We start from the raw sequence: 20,116 nt of genomic DNA, 5'->3' as shown, positions 1-20,116 counted from the left end.
TCAGAATCGTGTGATAAGGATCGGGTTTTTAATTTATGCTATAAAAAAAAAAAAAAAAAAAGAAAAAACTTATTGTGGTGGCTAGAGTCACCAGTGTTTAGAGCCAGTTAACATTTTATAGCACTTTACTGCCACCTTATGGTCAGAATAATAAGTCACTGCATCCATCGTGTGACGCAGTTTAGAACACATGCTCATTCAATTTCACAGTACACAGCCTGTCGGTTGCATTGAGTGTGTCGAGTGCTTTCTTTTACGTTTCTGCCGTGAAATTTATAGGTCTGTAAGTATTTAAAATCTACTGTATTTCAACCTGTCAATATGCAGAGTATGTGTGTTATGGGGAAAAGCTGTATGAACGAAATTTGTTCGTCCTGCTGTACGGAAGCTAACCTATACGTGTAGCTCAAGTGAAGTGTGGTGTCTAAATGGTATTTGTACGCCAGCGTGTATTGTGCAGTTGTGTTGAATGCATGCATGTTTTTTGTTACAGTTTCACAAACTTAAAGGAATTACTATAAAGCCATAGACTTCATTACCTATTGACGTGACACTTCTTCATTCTTTGCGTAACGCCTTATCAGAGGGGGCCGAGCTTCATTTACTAATAGCCGAAGACAGCACACGCTCATGTCGGATTCAAGCTTGGATTTTTGAAGAACTACGAAAGCTGTACCGCATACAAACAGGAAGGATTGCCTCAGGAATGATTTGTTCGAGGATTTAAGGTAAATATTATATTTTTCGTACCATGCATGCGTGATTGAAGCATTTATTCGCAGGAATTTTCTTCTTTATTTACACATAGAGGCGGCTAATTTTCGTAACTAACTAGCCTCATTGTTGGCAATATTTACGCGAAATAAATGATATCTGCACGTTTTTTTGCTTTTAACCAAAATCGAGACTGTTTTACGTCCACATCTTTAAGAAATTCAGAGATTTAAGCATTTATTCACAAGAATTTTTGACAGAAAAGCTCTGTTTACGCCAGGTGGCCGCTAGCCTCATTCGCTAACAGAGTAGCATTGTACTTGGATAATATACGTAAAATAAACGCTAACTGCACGGTTTATTTGCTTTTAACCAAGAATCGAGACTGTTTTACATCCATATCTAGGAAGAATTCGGGGATTTAAGCATTTATTCACAAAAATTTTCACCAGAAAAGCATTGTTTACGCCAGTATTTCTCAAATAGTGGGGCGCGCCCCCCTGGGGGGGCGCAGAGCAATGCCAGGGGGGGCGCATGTGACCTCGGGGAACATGCTTTTTTTTTTTTTTTTTTTTTTTTTTGCCGCACTGAAATAAAGTGTACTTGCACATCCACTCAGTGGGTGGCAGTGACGCTCTAATTTTCAGAGTGCGCGCAGTATTTTTGAACTAAGGAAGAGCACTCAGCACAAAACCAATATGAGGAGCAGTGGGCCGCAGCCGTTTAGGAAAGCCGTTTTCCAACCGGTGTTCGGCCATTCTTTACTACGCGGCGAAACGTCCTACACAATGCTCAGGGCGCTTGCGCATGCATTCACAGGCATAATATAATAGAGAAATAATAAAAATATTGTTAACGATTGCATTTTGGTCTGTGCCTCTTGATCAATCTGAGTAGAGATTTGCGTACATCACCCTCTAGTGGTTGGCCACCATTACTGGGGTGTTTATTTATATAGCAGCCCAGCGTCAGTTAATGTAAACACTTTTGGCTGTGTGCTACGGGCGGCAACGTCTTCGGATAGCTTTTTTACAGGGAAAAGGCCACCTGCTGAGTCAGAAGAGGAGCCTTCAGCCAAGTCCGTTCTGCATAATATAAGGCTAGAAGCTAGCAAACGAGGCAACCAGGCATGCAAACTGGTTAGGTGTGAAAAAGGTGACAAAGTAACATGGACACACGGCATGCGCGGAAAAGTGCATTTTATAGTGCAACCAGAGACATCTCGAATTAAACACAGTACATAATAATTTAACATATACTGTACAAGTCTAAATCTCTCATCAGAACATATAAGACGCATTAAGTAGCAAATTATACAAAACCTAATGATAAAATATACAGTATGTCCCATTTGCATTAAGCAGATAACAGCTATACAGCATAAAATATGAATTTACAGGTACAGTATAAATTCCATTCACTTAACTATTATGTGTTAGATGGATAGAATAGAAAAAAAATACAAGTCTTCAAAAGCATTAACTGTAGTGATCATAACTTTATTTACATTCAACCAAAGCAATTAGTCCCATGGTCCTTAACTTCGATTGATAGGGCATCATACTGGATAAACAGAAGTACACCTGTAGGCTGTTTTATGAACGGAGGTGTGTACGAACAGCGGGCGAATGAGGGTACTTTCAAATGCGACATGTAGCGGAGCTCTCCAGTTTGATAAACTCTCGATGGCTAAACAAATGAAACGACCTCCACAACAAGGCAAAACTCTTCCCTTTCTCTAATTATCGGAGAGTATAGAGGGGCCTTAAATAACTCGCTGTCAAAAATAACTGGTGACCATTCAGAACTTTACTAACCATTCAGAACTTTACTAACAAAGCCCTGAACACGACTTGTATGGAAGGCACGAGTTCATCACTCTAGTTACCTCATTGCCCATGATTTTTAAAAAAATGTTTATCGTTAACAAGCGCTTTACAAAGGGGACTTAAATAACTCGTCACAACGCCAACTGGCGACAATTCAGATCCCAACTGACGTTCGCTAACTTTACTAGCAAAGCCCTGTGTGAAAGGCGCTAGTTATCCCCTCCGCAGTTAGAGGTACCTCGAGTAACTGCGTTCTACGAGGCGGTAAAATATCGAGGACTATCTGAAGTCAGTTATCAAGAAATTAAGCGAATACTTGTGTTATAGACACCATTACAAGCGCAGGAATTGATCGAACGACACGATTGAATGATTTATGAAGACTATTATAGACCCTACCCACCGACGTCACAAAACCACGTGCTCGCTGTATGGTTCCGCCCACTTGTCCGTCATTTTGTCTCTGTATTAGCATTGGTTTCAATTGATCGAGGAATTTAAAATGCATTTCATGGAAGACCCGGTGCTTTCTGATGCCGTAAACTCACTGGATGTGTTGCATAAAAGGCGTTATGTGGAAAAGCTTCGTTCTATACAGTCGCCAGATCCATATTTGATGCCCAAATCGATGTTTTTCGACCCACTGTCTTCGCCCTGTCTGCCTGACATCTGCTACGCTGATATTTACAATTATCTTGTCCACACAAAATCAGCCTATTCTCACGAAAATTTGAAAAACTTCAAGAGCTTGGAGGCTTATAAATACTTCGTTGCTGGTTGGGTGAAACAGGTCCTCGTCCACGAAAATTCGGCAGGAATCTATCTTGTGCTTGGAAAGGTGAGTTACGAAATTTTCAATTCAAAATCTTTTGTTATTGCTAACATCCACTGTCAAGTCTAATGTATTTCATGTCATTTGTCAATGGAGTTAAGGCTTTTAATGTTTATATGGTTTAGCGATAGCACTCTCACTACATACATACGCGTATGTTGTCGGCGATTAGCCTAGCAATGATCTTAATTGTGGTTATTTGTCAGCCCAAAACCCTCTAAGTATATCTTAAATGCATCTTACCGGATATAAAATGACTACTACATAGTCTGTGGTGATTTTTTGGTGCCCAGTTTTCACGTCGAATTGCAGCCGTCCATTTCGCTCTCCTCTTTGGATCCCTCGGAATACGGTAAAACTTCAAGTCTCTCCTTCCATCTTCTCTGTTAGTGCAACCAACAGCCACACACGCCTTCACCATTTTGATTATTAATGTTAAGGAGCAGAAAAACACGCCGTAAATAGGAGGAATGTACGTAGCCGTAACAGGTTAACACTATGTTTTGACGGACAATTGGGCGGTACCATTCAGGAGAGCGGAGTTGTGACGTCACGTGGGTAGGGTCTACAGGTATAGGCCATCACTCAAACTCATTGCTGATTGGTGATAACTGTGCTCGTCACTCTTGTCAGTTATTTGTTGTCAAGAGAGTGGCGGTGATAGGTCTAGGTCATAGGACTAGAGTATAGTTTTGAGCATGGACTACGGTTTTGAAGTTAACGGTTTCACTCGCACGTTGACATGCCCCCCCCCCCATTTTTTTCTCCTCGGATGTACGTGATTCAGAAGAATGACCCATTTTGATTTCAAAACAGCAAAATGCACCCAGAGCAGCATCATACTTCTTTGCTAACTGTATTGCTAAAGCCAAGAAACCTTTCACGATTGGGGAGGAACTCATGATGCCTACGATCAAGGATATTTGACGTCAGGTTTTAGGAGAGGCCGCTGTTAAAAAAGGTTGATTCAGCGTTCAGTCAATTACGTTTTCCCTGCACTTAATGTTCATTTTTAGCCCGATTGTGTTATTTTATATTTACTGTTACTTTCTGCCACACAATGCTGGTCCGTGAAAAAAAGGTCCATATCACATCGGTCCGTGGTGCAAAAAAGGTTGGAGACCACTGGGCTATAGTACAGTATAACAATAACAGTTCATTTAGATGAACATGTGCTGAGAAAAAAAAAAATTCAGACATTGTAAGCAGTTACTCATTACTTCTTTTGAACTAATACTTTTTTACTTGAACTGGTAGTACCCGGGTTACGATGTAACATTGCTCATTAAGTCTCCTTAGACGTAGGGTTGACTTACTTATTTTTCCCCCCTTCTGTCATTGTTGTCATGCTATCCTCATTAAAATATGAAAACTTACAAATGTTTGAGTGGTATTAGACTATTATTAAAGCAGACACTCTATTTTCATCTGTGTGATTTTGTCAAAGATCAGATCACATTTGATGGTGATTTTATGCTGAAATGTGAGAAATTCCAAAAGGTTCAGACACTCTTTCATAACACTGTAGTTAGAAACGCAAATTTGAATTGCTGTTTTTTAAGATGAAACTGAATTAATTCTATTTTTATTCATTTTTCATTATATTAATTTTGATTATTTCCTTTTGCAAGTGTTGATATCATTGGCAGCTGAATAAAATCAGCAAACCGCACGGATGTCTGACATCGTAATTTCGGAGCTTAGTTCGCTGTCTAGCTAGGACAGTACGTGATACATAATGCATGTTTTTCGTTAGTTATTTTGAGATTTAGGGGGTACTTAGGGGTACTTAAAGGGTTTATTCTGACTCACGCGGAAATTTGGGTTACGTCGCCAGCGTAGGAACAGAACTCATTCGTAACCTGGGGGCTACCTGTACTTGAGTAAATATTTAGAAGACTACTTGAGTAACTTGAGTAATATTATTTACATGTTACGCTACTCTTACTTGAGTTTTTGGCTACTCTACCCACCTCTGACAGGAAGTGACTCCAAAATGCCTCAAAACCAACAAGAAGGGACTCCGAAATGCCTCAAAATCTGCAGGAAGTGACCCAATATACCAACCATCAAAGCAAAGCTACCATCGCAATTTCTCAAAAAAAATGGCATTTTTTAGTTTATATGTGACCTCCCTTGCAACACTGTACTGTATAACTTACCAAAGTGACAAGTGTAATACTGTGTTGCCCTTCCTCCTCCCTCTGTGTTGTGCCATGCTATTCCAGCCATTGAACCCATTCGCCAGCTTTTGTTCCACAGCATGGGGCACCCACAGCCATTGAATCCCTGCCTCCTTTGAACGAAAGCCACTACGGCACCAAACTCATTACACCAGATGCCGTTCTTTGCCAGGCTGAGATACTCAGGCTAAGTCACACTTGGAGCCGTCGAGTATGGCGGGAATGACGAAGAGATGGGCTGCATTGCTGAAAAAAATCTGCAAACTGCAGGATTACCGAGGACTCTCACTTACACATTAGCCATAGTGTTCCTTTGCTATGAATGCATGACTAAACCATAGTGTATACAGCAAATTACCCTTCTTCATAGTTGTCAAACATCAGCAAGAATGGCAAGAGAGTAAACAGGATGAGACAAAGTGTGACACTTTCCCAAGCATGTGGCTCCAATGGCTCATTAGAAGCACGATGAAGCATAATTGGAGCTTATTTTAACTCTCTGGCTCTCTTCCAAACAGTTAGAATGATACACATTGGTCTGTAATCCTAATTTAAAATGTAACCTTGAAGACATTAAATCAAACGGATTGATGTTTGTTTTCAAGAGACAAATGTTTCAAATTACTGTGAAATTATGTATTATGCATAGGAATTTTGACCAATTTCCCTGCCGACTAGCCTCTGATTTTATTCGACTAGTTTATAAGCAAAAAAACTTTAACACACATATTAAATGAAAAGTTCAAAAGGCAAATGTTTTGTGTATTTACGAGCAATTTTAGCCCAAACCAGAGACTTCATAATGTATTGACGGGTCAGATCAGTCATGCACTGCGCCTCGCATTCAAGTAGGGGGCCGCCCACATCAAGAGGAGCTTTTCACAAACACACGCACTAAGCGATCTAACGCCGGATTTCTGTTAAAAAAGTATGAAAGCTGTACCGCATACAAACAGGAAGGATTGTCTCAGGAGTGATTTCTTCGCGGATTCAAGGTAATTATTATATTTTTCACACCACGCATGCATTTTGAAACGGTGTGAAAAAAGTCAGTAGGAGAAATTAGCCGCTACTGCATTGGCATCATTGTTCGCAATATTTACATTAAATAAATGCTAACTGCACATTTTTTTCTTTTAACCAATAATCGACACTGTTTTACGTCCATATCTATAAAGACTTTGGGGATTTAAACATTTATTCACAAGAATTTTGACCGGAAAAGCTCTGTTTACATAACGTGGCCTCCAGCTACATTTACTAACAGACTAGCACTGTACTTTGAAATATTTACGTAAAATAAATGCTAACCGCACGTTTTTTTTTTTTGCTTTTAACCAACAATCAAGACTGTTTTACGCCCATAACTATTAATAATTCAGAGATTTAAACATTCATTCACAAGAATTTTCAACGAAAAAAGCTCTTTATCTGTGATTCCACTCTGTCAGTTTTGACGGCCTCGCCAACACTGCAGGCCCCCTATTTATTGGCCCTGTGTCCCGTCAAAGAATTATGAAGTCTTTGTGATAACCTTAAGCCAAATTATCACGGTTTCACGGTATCGCGGTGTTGCCATTAAAGCCCAAAATATGTTACTTTGAGATATTGGGGTTAAAATATAGACTTTTTTTCCATTGAACAGCATTTTTAGCTTTCAAAACATTGAAACATAAGTAAAAAAAAAAAAAAAAAAAAAATATCCGAAATAAAATTAAAATAAATGCAGTCCTTTAGGTGAGCCTAAACCCACAGCCACAGCTCAACATTATTACCATACAAACAAAAATAATTGAATTATTTCCCATAAAAAGCACGTGTGTATGACTCGTATCATGTTTACATTATACACACACACTCTCTCTCAACACAGACAGTTGCCAGAGAGAAAATAGTGCCCCATGTTTTACCGCTGCTAGACACACTAAACACGCTGGAGTTAACTCTCATAACTTGTGGGGAACGCTCATGACAGTGTTTACTAAACTTTAATTTTGTATAAATGCGAACTCATATTGGGGGTCTTGCCTCCTAGACAGCCACCCTCTGCAAACATGTTTTACATATCGGTTGGCCCTCCTCCTGTAATCCGCAGCCGTCTGTAACTTTCCTGTAGCTGAAGTATTCCCATACCAGCGAAGTTCAGGAGTTTTACCTCCTCCTGCCATCGTGTAGCCCAGCTGACTCACTAACAGTGAGCAACAACCGGTGGGGGAGGGTTGAGCCTGACAGCTGCAAGCAAGGTATTCTCTATGAATTTTAGGGACATAAAAATAGCTAATACCATAGGGACGGTATGACAGAATTTTTTTTTGCTGTTTTGAAACCTTGACGTCATACCACGGTATACCTTGAAACCGGTAATTGGCACATGTCTACTCGGCACTCTCTGTGTGTGGAAGGCGATGGACGGGATTTTATAACCCGAACATTACGTCATTTTTTTTTTTTGTCGGCATCAACAACAAAATAAACCACGCATTTCCAAAGATGGACGAAAGATTCAGTAGTAAATTAATTTAGTTGTGTTTCCATTTCCAGTTTAATTTTGCTGTTTCCAGTTTGCCATGTTCATACCTGTCAACCCAAGGCTGTTGACAATCTTACAAATAGTGACGTATGTCTTACAAATTGGTGACTAATCTTACAACGTTGTATATGGCGTGCAATATGAAACAAAAATAAAACTCAATTTTTAAAATAATAGGAATTTATTGGTAATATTGTAACATATAACCTGGTGCAATCAAAGACCAATCAATATCTTTAGCTACATCATGATTAGTAAAATTTAACAGTGACTTTTGTTATAATCTTATGTAGCATTTTGGCAATTTGTATCATGTCTTGATGGCTGCACTTCATGACACTTCAGCTCGCAATTCAGTTTGACTTGAAGGTAGTTAGTGTGTCCAATTATAAATTGAAAAGGTCAATTGATAAATGAATTTACCAATGCAATCTTTGAGTCAGGGAACATTTCTTTTGCTAATTCTGAGAAGTGATAAGCAATAATTGCGGGAAAATTGTTTCGGCAACAAATTGGCAGAATAAAATCTCCGCTTTCTTCACTTTTCATTCTGCAGACTTCATATTTATGACCAGTGTTGTTAATCTTACTTTTAAAAAGTAATTAATTACAATTACAAATTACTTCTCCCAAAAAGTAATTGAGTTAGTAACTCAGTTACCTGAATGTAAGAGTAATTAGTTACTTGGCTAAGTAACTGATGTGAACTTTCATGCTTTTTTTTTTTTTTTGGAAAAAAAAAAAAAAAAAAAAAAGAAAGAAAGAAAAACATTGTAACCTTTGCTATGTTTGGAATTCATTTAATGTTGTAATCATCTGTTAAAATTGTTAAAATTGCTCCCGTTTTTGCATTCGTTCCCTTCTGTCTGCTTTCGACATGTGAAAGTATTAAAACTGTTTCATCATTTAAAGATAGATTCAAGTCAAGATTTTGCCCATTTGGGAGTATTTTAGATAAAAAGTTAGGTTCGCTAGGAAGGTTCACTACAACAGAGCCTTTCTGAGAAGTCTACTGCTTTAAGATAGCGGCTGTTTACGAATGTCGCCGAGTCTGTCGTCTCGCATGTAGTTCTATATGCATGTGATATCTAGGCGTAGATTGTAGGCTGTTGGCTACAGTCAGGGAATATTGGAGCCATCTAGCCTAGCATCACGTTTGACACAGTGTCACAACAAACACTCTTCTCTTTCTGTGTTTCTGACTTTTCTCGCGTCATTCAGCCAACATAGCAACGCATAGTAACGCAATGCACGAAAAACGTACATTTTTTGATAAACGTACAGATTTTGAACGTACGGCTCACACATTTAAAAATCAGTGCTCACTTGTACAAAGTACGCCGAAACAGTACAACTTGACAGGCATGCATGTTGATAACTGCAATGTTTGTTTACCGCTTTTCGTCTTGCAAAGAAAGAGGAAATGACGATAGGCTCGCCATGATATTTACGACATCAGCCTTTGCGCTGTGACCGGGGAATTAACAGGTGCTTTCATGCATGCTGCGTCCCGGTGATTATACTTGGACACGACCTGGTGAATGTCCGTGTCATCTCTGTGTCAGTCAACCAGGGAAATTGCTTTCAGACATAAGGGCTACCCGTTTAAATACCGTGACTTAACCGGAGTTTAGCGTATGTCTTGACAATTCCTTAGGGCACTTTCAAATTTGACCAAGAGGACCAGGGTCCGGTTGGAGAGCTATCTTGCGACAACACTTGCGAATGACTTGTTGAGGACCCGTATTCACATTGTGCCAACCAAACTTTCCGAGTAGCATCACAAGGACAAAAGGCGCACTCATTGAGTGGACAAGTTTCGAAGAGGAAATACAACCCCTGTCAAGAGTCAAGAATCTGCATTGGACAAGGTGATGATGCTGGATGCTGAACTTTTGTTGGGTGCTGTTCCAGTGAGATTTACAAAGACGACTGCCTGAAGGAAACATCAAAATTCCCTCAGTCCTTGATGATATGGGGCTGCATGTCAGGCAAAGGCACTGGGGAGATGGCTGTGGTTATATTCAATACATGCACAAGTTTACATTGAAATTTTAGACAACTTTCTCTTCCCTTCAATTAAAAATATGTTTGTCATTTTCCAAGATGACAATGCATCATACCAGACAGCTAAAACTGTTAAAACATTCCTTGGAGAAAGACTCATCCAGTAAATGTCAAGGCCTCCAAATAGCCCAGATCTCAACCCTATTGAAAACCTGTGGTGGAAATTGAAAAAAATGGTCCACAGCAAGGCTCCGACCTGCTAGGATGATCTGGCAACTGCAATCAAGTAGAGCTGGCACCAAATTGATGAAGAATACTCATCAAGTCCATGCCTCAGAGACTGCAAGTGGCTATAAAAGCCAGAGGTGGTGCTACTAAATACTAGAGATGTGTTTTGATTATTTCTTTGTTTGTTTCTCATAATTCCATTTTTTTTTTACTCAGAATGGAGTGATTTCATATATATTTCCCTGCACTTGCTCTATAAAGGTAACATTTACTGAGCACCACGATGTTTTTATTCATTTCTTTTAGTGTTTCTGAATGCTAAAGAATTGCAGTTTTGAACTCATTAATTTTTTTTTTTTTTAAAGCTTTTTATCAGAGTTTGTTCTACATGACAAAATGTCTGAGTGAGTGCTTCTCCGAGACTAGTAATTCCATACTTTTTGCTAGGGGTTGCACCTCCCTCGGAGCGGAGGCGATGGAGCGTGGTGTGACGCTGCACATTAATTGAGCATAAGCACACCTTGGTCCGCTTCCATTCACAAGAAAAGCAGGGTGAGTTTGAAGCGGTCCGAGACCCACGATTTTTAAGCGGACCAGAGTTCGTTTGCTTGGTCTGAACTAGAGTTCAGATGCGTGTTCACATTTACAAAACGAAGAGGACTATCTGAGAAAAAGAACTCCAAACAGTACTAGCGTCCCTTAGTGACGACTGATGCTAACAAGCCTTGAACTGTATATGACTGAATGAAGGGGCGACGTTACCTTTACTTAACCTGAGTTGGTCTGTGCTACTAATAGCTCTCTCAGGCAGCCAGCAAAAGAAGTCTTTTCAATAAACCAAACCTAAAACGTTCCCTGTGATTTCCTTTCAGCTTGAAATTATCCTCATCTGAACAATTTTTCCATCCTAAGGTTTTCCTGCCCCTGCCAGGATGTTTTCTTATGAAATGGTAGGTACAAAGGTGCTGTATGGAAACGTGCTGTTTTTATGGCACTTAGAGAAGGGTAAAGGGAGTCCAAGCAATCAATGAAAGACTGGACATTGTTTATGCAAATCCCACCTAACCACAGTCTAGTCTGACCTGGTTATCTGTGATCTGGCCTGGCACAACTCAGGTCTGGCCAAGGCCCGTGGCTTCATCCCAGGGGGATCCCTCACTCAGACTGCTTGTCTTGGCATCCACAATTGGGATGAGAAAGCTGACCTCTAGAGGCCCTCTGGCTGATAGGGAGCTAAAAAGGAAGTCTTTGAAACATTAGATAATACTAAAGGAAGGGAGAAGGCAAGGCATGCGAAAGAGTGCACAAGTAAAACCGGCATTTTGGAGCGTTTTGCTCGGATTTGCGCCTAAAAAATAATTTGTTGCAAGTAGAGAAAAAAGAATGGGAGCATGACTGCGAGCACAGATTTTACCCTTTTAATTCCTATAAAATATAATAGATTTTGAATGCATCTTAATTCCCATCTTGTTATTTTACAATAAATCGTTAATTTAGAGATGACAGTTCTTACAAGCTCTTTATGGCTACAATAGGGCTGATGATTGGCGCCGGCGCCAATAAAACACTAAACATAACCGAGGTAAAATTCAACTGCACCTCGTCATTTGGAGCATATGAAACAGCGGGATCTCAATCACAGTAGAGTGGCAATTAGGAAAATTGAGTGATATTTTCAAAAGATTTGAACCAAGAAGGAATAGGAAATTGGTGTGTGGCATAAGGAAGGAGATGCTTTCTGCGGCTGACATTTTCGAGTCCGAAGATACGCCGCCTGACAGTGTTAGCAGTAGTATTGCACTGATGCCATTTTTTGGCCCCAATACCGATACGCCGCTGTATAATACTAGCCAAACAGTAAGAAAGTACAAATACAATGAATGAATAATGAATTAACTTTTTTGAAACCTGAGTTCTGGCTCTCAAAGGCCAAACGGTGCAACTTTAATGAAATTATGAGTAATAATAATTGACCACAGCATCCTGTCTCTCTATTAGCCTCCCTTTCTGTGCACCAGCAGCAACAGACACTTAGCCACTTAGCTTAGCTTATTTTGCTTACTTCTACAGCACTTCTGAATAGGCTTGCCACCCGTCCTTCGAAATAAGGAATTGTTCCGAATTGGGAATTAAAAGTTGCGTTCTGTATTGAACCAAAATGGAATAGATACATTTCTATGCATTTAAGGAGTTTTGGGGTTGTCCCTTTTTTTCGTCGCCTGTACAGCTTGAGGACGCACGAGGGGGGCGTCTCTTATTTCTATTTCTGAAAGGTGGCAACCCTACTTTTGAACAGGTCTCAAATTACTGCTGATTTTTTTTCAGTAAAAAACATTAAAAGTTAAGTAGACGAAGTGAGCTGACCTTTCTCTTGGTCGCAGTTGCTGCTGTTGTAGCCTCAAACTCTTTGTGTTCGTTCACGTTTTGTCTTCAAATGCTTTATCAGGTTCGAGGTATTGAAACCGGCCGATTTAACTCCTCCTCTAGAAATTTTCAGGCCTCAAATCTTGCATGCAGTTATTTGTACTCGATGGAGATTATAAGATGAAATATGTCCAGACCGCCGACATTTTCCTCTCGTAGTTTGTTTTTCCTACACGTGAAAAAGCTGCCCCGGCATTGGTTAAGAGCGGCTATTGGCCCGCTCTCATTGGTCTGGAGCAGGCCAATAGCAATAGATGCTTGGTATGCAAAGTGATCACATGTCATCACACAACTCAAAGTGTAGTGAGCATCAGGAGAAAAAAAGGCTGCGGTCAAGTGTTATAATACTGGACCGGTAAATGATATTGACGCCCTCTTTTTTGTTACTCACCGATACGGATACCGCCATTTCGGGCCAGATCGCCCCTCCCAACCCGTTCTGATACTGGTTCCGGTATCGATGCATCTTTAGTTAGCAGCAACACTGCTAGCATGATTTACAAATCCTGATCAGATTGGCTAAAACTAGCTCAAACGAGCTAGCGGACATTTAGTCAAATGAGTGGAGCTTGAAATTAGCGCACCCGTGTACGGAAAATGCATCCCAACAGAGCAGCAAAAAAGTTGACCTCAGTTTGCTCCATAAGCGGATTTTAAGGGGGCCAGGCCCCCCCAGGTGGCCAAAAAGTGTCATTGCTTGTAATTGACTTTCCTATATATGATTTCAAAATTCAGAATTTTCCGGTAAAATACTGTTTATAAAAGTTGTGAAGCAATAAAACAACAAAAATGAATGAAATTTAAAAAAATATATATATATAATAGGTCAAGATTATTTTTCGAACAGATCACGTGACTATTGTAATGATACGAGCAAATCGTATTTGCATGTTCGATTAGTGATGTCTGCTCGTCACAGCACACGGAAGTCAGGGAAACACAGCGAGCTCGAGACAGTTGATAAAAAGCCCGCCAGTGGACAGTTAATGATGATGCCTCGCTTCTGTTCTGTAACTAAAGATCTGTCAGTAAAAATTGTCAACTCTTTCAGTAAATTGTCTTATTCAAGAAACCCACAAATACAAAGTAACACAACTAGCACCTTCACTTCATTTGCTTTGCATAGCCAAAACCACCGGAGGAACGAAGAGGCAAGATGGATATACGTAATTTTTTCAAACCTAAGGTTTCAAAAGCGACAACAACTACTGAGCAAGGACCAAGGATTGAAAATGTGGACCATGAAGAGCCACAGAGCACCACCAAAATGGTGAGTGGAGTTTCAATTTACCCCACTAAAGACGCTAATTGTACAACAGAGCCACAACCGGTGTTCTGCCAAATTTTGCACCCTTATAATATTTTGCTCCCAAAGCTGTTGTGGCGGTGATTAAGCCCTCTTTTACATTCAATTGGACTCTCAATGTTATCCACAGGTGCTAAATAAACAAGTAACATCGTAAACATACATGTTCAACAATATGGCATAAATTAATGCTTAACGACACGGCGAAGACGTAAACAGTGAAAGAGCGGCGTGCAGTTTTTGTGTGCAACTAACATGGCAGGATGTGTCTGAGGAGAACTTTTCTACATGTCCGTTCATGATCAAACGTAAGTAAATATTCCGTTATTTAAAGAAAGTTTGTAGTGTTTACTTTGTAACGACCGTATTTGCGGCCATTTTTAACACAAAGTTGCAATTTCAGGTGGGGTGCAAAATTTGACAGAACACTGGCAGGTGTACAATATTCAATGAATGACGATCTTGGCGAAAAGTACAGCTTTCTTAAGCAGCCTCATTTAGAATTCCCCTCAAAAATGATGGGAAACAAAAAACGCTTATTATCAAGTTATTATCATGAATATTTTTGTAAGTTAATTTTATTGCTGACACTGCGTTTCGGGGTCATCAACATGTTGTGCCCACCCGCCCCAAAAGCCTATGGTTTGCGCGTGTTGTTTCCAACTATTAAAATAAACTCTCAACACTGTAAAATATATAACCACACCACTGCCATTATTTAAAAATGAAAGAAAGTCACTTGACCTTAAAACTGCTCCATCTACATGTTCATCACGTGCGATGTCACGTCGGTACAATATAACGATTCCTTTGAGCAATGGATCGTTTTAGTAGATGGTAGGTTATAGTTCTCATTTTTGTTGGACTGTAAATCCACAAATGAATAAGTACTGACCAAAGTTGGTGAATATTAGTAGTGGACCTCTCGGACTACTCGCATACTCAAGACTATTCATTTTTACTGTACCAATATTTGGAAAAATGAATTAAAAGTCTTGCATGTGAACTTTAATCAGTTCACAGTTCTCATTTTTGTGGTCCTGTAAATCCACAATTTTGAATACGTTCTGGCCAAGGTTGGTGAATATTAGTAGTAGAGCTAATGATTTTGCCTATTTCAGTTGCCCATAGTGAAAGGGGCTTCTCTGCTGAGAATAGGATTAACTAATTAGCTCCAAAAGAAGCAGCCTGGCAGTATCTACGACAGAGGACCTAATGAGGATCACTCTGGAGGGGCCAGGTCTATAGAAGTTTGAACCCAACTCATGCCGTAGATCGCTGGATGAATTCAGCCAAGCCTGCTAGGCAACTTGACCAGAGGAAATGTGACCTCAATGTATTTTTGTGACTTTACATACCAATATAGTGTACAGTGGTATGAAAAAGTATCTGAACCTTTTAGAATATCTTACATTTCTGCATATAATCACCATCAAATGTGATGTTATCTTTGTCAAAATAACACAGATATAAAAAAACTTTCTGCTATAACTAAAACCACGCAAACAATTATAGCTTTTCATATTTTAATGAGGATAGCATGGAAAGAATTACGGAAGGGGGGAAAATAAGTAAGTGAACCCTCTACATAAGGAGACTTAAAGAGCAATTGAAGGCAATTTTTACCAAACAATATGAGTCAGGTGTGCGCCCAATCACTGATGAGTGGTTTAAGGCTGCCCTGCCCATTATCAAAAACACGCCTGGTAAGAATTGTCTTGATGATAAGCATTCTCTGATGTGCATCATGGCTCTGTCAAAAGAGCTGTCTGAAGACCTGCCATCAAGGATTGTTGATTTGTATAATGCTTGAAAAGTCTGGATGTTGATCAATCAACAGTCAGAGAAATTGTCTAGAAATGGTAAGAGTTTGGCACTATTGCTTCTCTTCCAAGGAGTGGCCGTCCACCAAAGATGACGCCAAGAGTTCAGTGCAGAATACTCTGAGAGGTTAAAAAAAAAACAAAAAAAATAGAGTGTCTGCTAAAGACTTACAGAAATCACTGGCACACTCCAATATCTCTGTGCACACATCAAATATATGTAAAACTACGGCTAAGAATGGTGTTCACGGGAGGACTCCACAGAGAAAGACACTGCTGGTTTAAAAAAAAAAACATTGTTGCTCGTTTAATGTTCGCAAAAAGGCACTTGGACACTTCACAGAAGTTTTGGGAAAATATTTTGTGGACTGATGTAACCAAAGTTGAATTGTTTGGGAGTAAGACACAACGTCATGTGTAGAGGAAAAATTGAACAGTTCACCAACATCAACATCTCATCCCCACCATGAAGCATGGTGGAGGGAGCATCATGAATTGGGGCTGTTTTGCTACCTCAGGGCCTGGGCAACTCATAATCATTAATGGAAGAATTAATTGAAAATTTTGTCAGGCTGTTTTACAGGAAAACCTGAGGCTGTCTGTCTGACAGTTGAAGCTAAAAACAGGACGGATGCTGCAACAAGACAATAATCCAAAACACAGAAGTAAATCAACTTCAGAATGGTTTCAGAAGAACAAAATACACGTTCTGGAGTGACCAAGTCAAAGTCCAGACTTGAACCCCACTGAGATGCTGTGGGATGACCTAAAGACAGTGATTCATGCCAGACATCCTAGGAATCTGACTGAACTACAGCAGTTTTGTAGAGAAGAATGGGTCTGGAGAAGAAAGGTGGGTGTGGAGAAGAAAGCGTCTGGTTGAAGTTATTGCTGCCGAAGGTTGGGGGGGGGCACAAAATATTAAATGTGATGGTTCACTTACTGATTTTTCCCCCTTCTGTCATTGTTTGCATACTATCCTCATTCAAATATGAAAACCTATAAATGTTTGGGATGTTTTAGTTAAAGCAGACAGTTTTTTCATCTGTGTGATTTTGACAAAGATCGGATGACATTTGATGCTGATTTTATGCAGGGATGTGAGAAATTCCAAAAGGTTCAGATACTTTTTCATACCACTGTATGTGTAGATTGTTTCATGTTTATAATAAAAGTGCACAATAAACAATAAATTGTGCTCCTAAATATTTTTCCCGTCCAGCAAAATTTTTTATAATTTGCGAGCACATGTGCTTCTGATAAATAGCTTAGCGCACAGGCCTGTAACCTAGGCAAAGTCGCGGAAAGGATATTTGGGAGGGCAAATGCTTTGACTCGCGATCTCCGAACAAATCATTTAGCAGTGAAGACTGGATGATTTTCACCTGTCTGACAGGCAGATCACAGATAAGTCCAGAGGCGCGCCTTTGAAGCATGTCGTCGTATACTCATGATATGGCATGTAAACGGAAGGGGCGACATTTCTTTCGCATATTTTGCATATTTTGTCTGCACTCTGTGTAGACAATTTATCTCAAGTAGTACTTTCTTTTACGAGCAACATTTTTTCTCAGACTTAAAGCATCATTTCTGTTTATTAGCCCTTCAGAAAACATGTAATTAGGCACTTATCTGGTCATATTTCACATACTTCATTGGCAGCATTCTCTTGGACAGCAAGACTTTGTATTCTAACATGTCAAAATGATAGAAGATTATAGCATAATGAAGGCGTCACACCTGCATTGTTACGTTTTTGCTGTTCCAGCCACATAAAAACATTGTGACCACCCAGAACACCAAAAGCAGCGGATCAGAAAGTGGAAACATTTACCCCCTACCCCTGATTGCTGGTCTAATCACTTTAAGACCTTTGGAGCTTGAGGAGGGAAATCTGGGATCAGTCTTTAGCAGCTTTCCTACTGTGGCCCCTGAAAACACACCGGGAGGTGTTGATTTACCCCCACCTAGATGCTGTAGCTGAATGCGTGTGTGTGTGTGTGACATGAGGGTCAGCGGCATGCTCCTAGAAGCGTGGAGCCACGGGACCGGAGCCGCAACTCAATCAGGGGAGCCAATGGCTTGCCAGAGCTACTCATTTGAAGATGAGATATTCTCCAAAACATCAGCCTTTGCATGAGGTATGATCACGTGTGTCCCTTGGGTTGACCTGGGGGTTGAGACCCCGGCTAATTCTTCAGCCACCCTTACAGAGGGACAAATGAAGGATAGAGTCAAGAGAAGCAGACATCCATTGAGAACTGTCAGTCGTCCTCTATCTCCCCCGCAGAGCTGGTCAGAGTGCAGCTGGAGGGTCTAGTTGTTTGTTCCTCAGAGAAAAGCTTTTGCTACTTTCGATTAGTGCTGCAACGATTAACTGGGGTGCATATTTGTGTTTCTTTAGACAAGGTGATTACCACCTTTCATATTGTTGTTACTGAGTAACAGTTTATATCTAATCCAGTGGTTCTTAACTGGGGTTCAATCGAACCCCAGGGGTTCGGTGAGTAAGCCTCAGAGGTTCGGTGAAGGTTAAGAAACAGAGAGCCCTATTTTGTACTTTGACTAAATCTAGGCAAAGTGGCATTTTAGGCCAGGTTTTGAACTGCTTTACCCTCAATTTACAGGCTTTATTCCATTTCTTTCAAATGCTAGCATTCGATGTAATGGGAGAAGCCATTTATACAGCCTTTCTTCTTTCATTATCGCTTTGATTAAGAACAGAACTGGAGTCTGTTGTATGAATAAAATGCTCTTAATTCTAAGGGATTCTTCTGTGTGTATTAATAAAGTTAAATCAACTGGCACTTTCAGTTGTAATTAAAAAAAAAAATAAAAAAAAAAGGTAAATCTAAATACATGACATTCCGAATACTTTATTTGTCATTATTTTTTATTTTGCCAAAAAATCATAACAAATTTCGGAAAATCGAGTTTGAGAGCAAAATAATCTGGATTTTTTTGTTTGTTTGTTAGGCAAAAATCGAACAGCCCTTACTGTAAAATAACTTTTGATTCGAAAGGGGTCCAGGACAAAAATGCTGTCTATCAAAATGTAAAACCAAATCAAAATGGCAAATGATAAAGCAGGACTTCCACTCACCTTTACAGACTCCAATTTCAGGGATGACGGCGCCTCCAGTCGAGTTGACTGAAGCGCATGTCAGCCCCAGAGAACAGTAGCCGAGGCTCCAGTCCGGCCCCCCGCACGGCTCCCATTCCAGGCGGGCACAGTGCTCGCAGCACCCGCACGGATCGTTGGCCACGGTCCGACCGCCTCCGCAGCCTTGTGTCGCCTTGGCGGGACAAGTGCGGAGATGGCACGGCGTGCACTCGTGAGCCTCCAGCACCCGAACGAAACAGAACAAAACCAGAAGCAAAACTGACTTCTTGGTGAACATCTTTTTATAAAAGTTCACCTAAATGATTTTCAAGATTTCCAAGTGATGAAGCAGTCAAGTCGCACACCATAAGGAAAAAGTTTGCTTAAAGTCCTCCGTCTCCCTTGCGGCGACAATTAAAGTGGAACTTCGATCCAAATAAAAAGGTCTTGCAATTGCAATGTAAACGCACGTCCTTAGAGGCTCATGTGATGAAACACGTGAATCCTAAAGCTCGGCTCGGACCTGCCTGCCTGCTGACAGCCTCACACGAGGACGCAAACTGAGACCCACTTTGACACAGCAGGCATTTAGAAATTAGCGGTGCACCGGGCACCCCTCCCTCTGACTGACACCGGTACCGACCAGTCACATGGAGCCAAACTTAAGGGAGGACCGTGGACCAAGAACCGCGTGTTTGTTGCGCAATATTACACTGAAGAGGAACTTTCACTGAACCCATGAGGTAAGGAAACGAACAGAAGTAGCAAAAGCATTCAAACTGTACTTAAGCATTATGATATTAACCCTCTCAAGAACGTTTAATTTTCCTTCTTTAAAAAAAAAAAAAAAATTCTTACAACAAAATATAAAAAAAGGGGTGTCAAACGATTAAAACTTTTAATCGAGTTAATTACAGCTTAAAAATTATTTAATCGCAATTAGTCGCAATTCAAACCATCTATAAAATATGCCATATTTTTCTGTAAATTATAGTTGGAATGGAAAGATAAGACACAAGATGGATACACACATTCAACATACGGTACATAAGTACTGTATTTCTTTATTATAACAATAAATCAACAAGATGGCATTTCCATCATTAACATTCTGTTAAAGCGATCCATGGATAGAAA

At 40.1% G+C, this 20,116-nt stretch overlaps 1 protein-coding gene across 1 annotated transcript in view; it reads right to left on the bottom strand.

Moving 5' to 3' along the window:
- crim1 (cysteine rich transmembrane BMP regulator 1 (chordin-like)) overlaps positions 1–19,592 on the bottom strand; it is a 127,475-nt gene extending 107,883 nt beyond the window's left edge. The window contains exon 1 of the mRNA XM_057859292.1: positions 18,980–19,592. Within this exon, the coding sequence (XP_057715275.1) occupies positions 18,980–19,277 (298 nt within the window). The 5' untranslated portion in view covers positions 19,278–19,592. The remainder of the gene's footprint in view (positions 1–18,979) is intronic.
- Positions 19,593–20,116: the final 524 nt, after the last annotated feature.

This window comes from Corythoichthys intestinalis, chromosome 15 (assembly GCF_030265065.1).
Source record: "Corythoichthys intestinalis isolate RoL2023-P3 chromosome 15, ASM3026506v1, whole genome shotgun sequence".
Classification (NCBI taxonomy): Eukaryota; Metazoa; Chordata; class Actinopteri; order Syngnathiformes; family Syngnathidae; genus Corythoichthys; species Corythoichthys intestinalis.
Note: the sequence above shows the minus strand (reverse complement) of the source record. Positions and strands in the feature narration are given on the sequence as shown.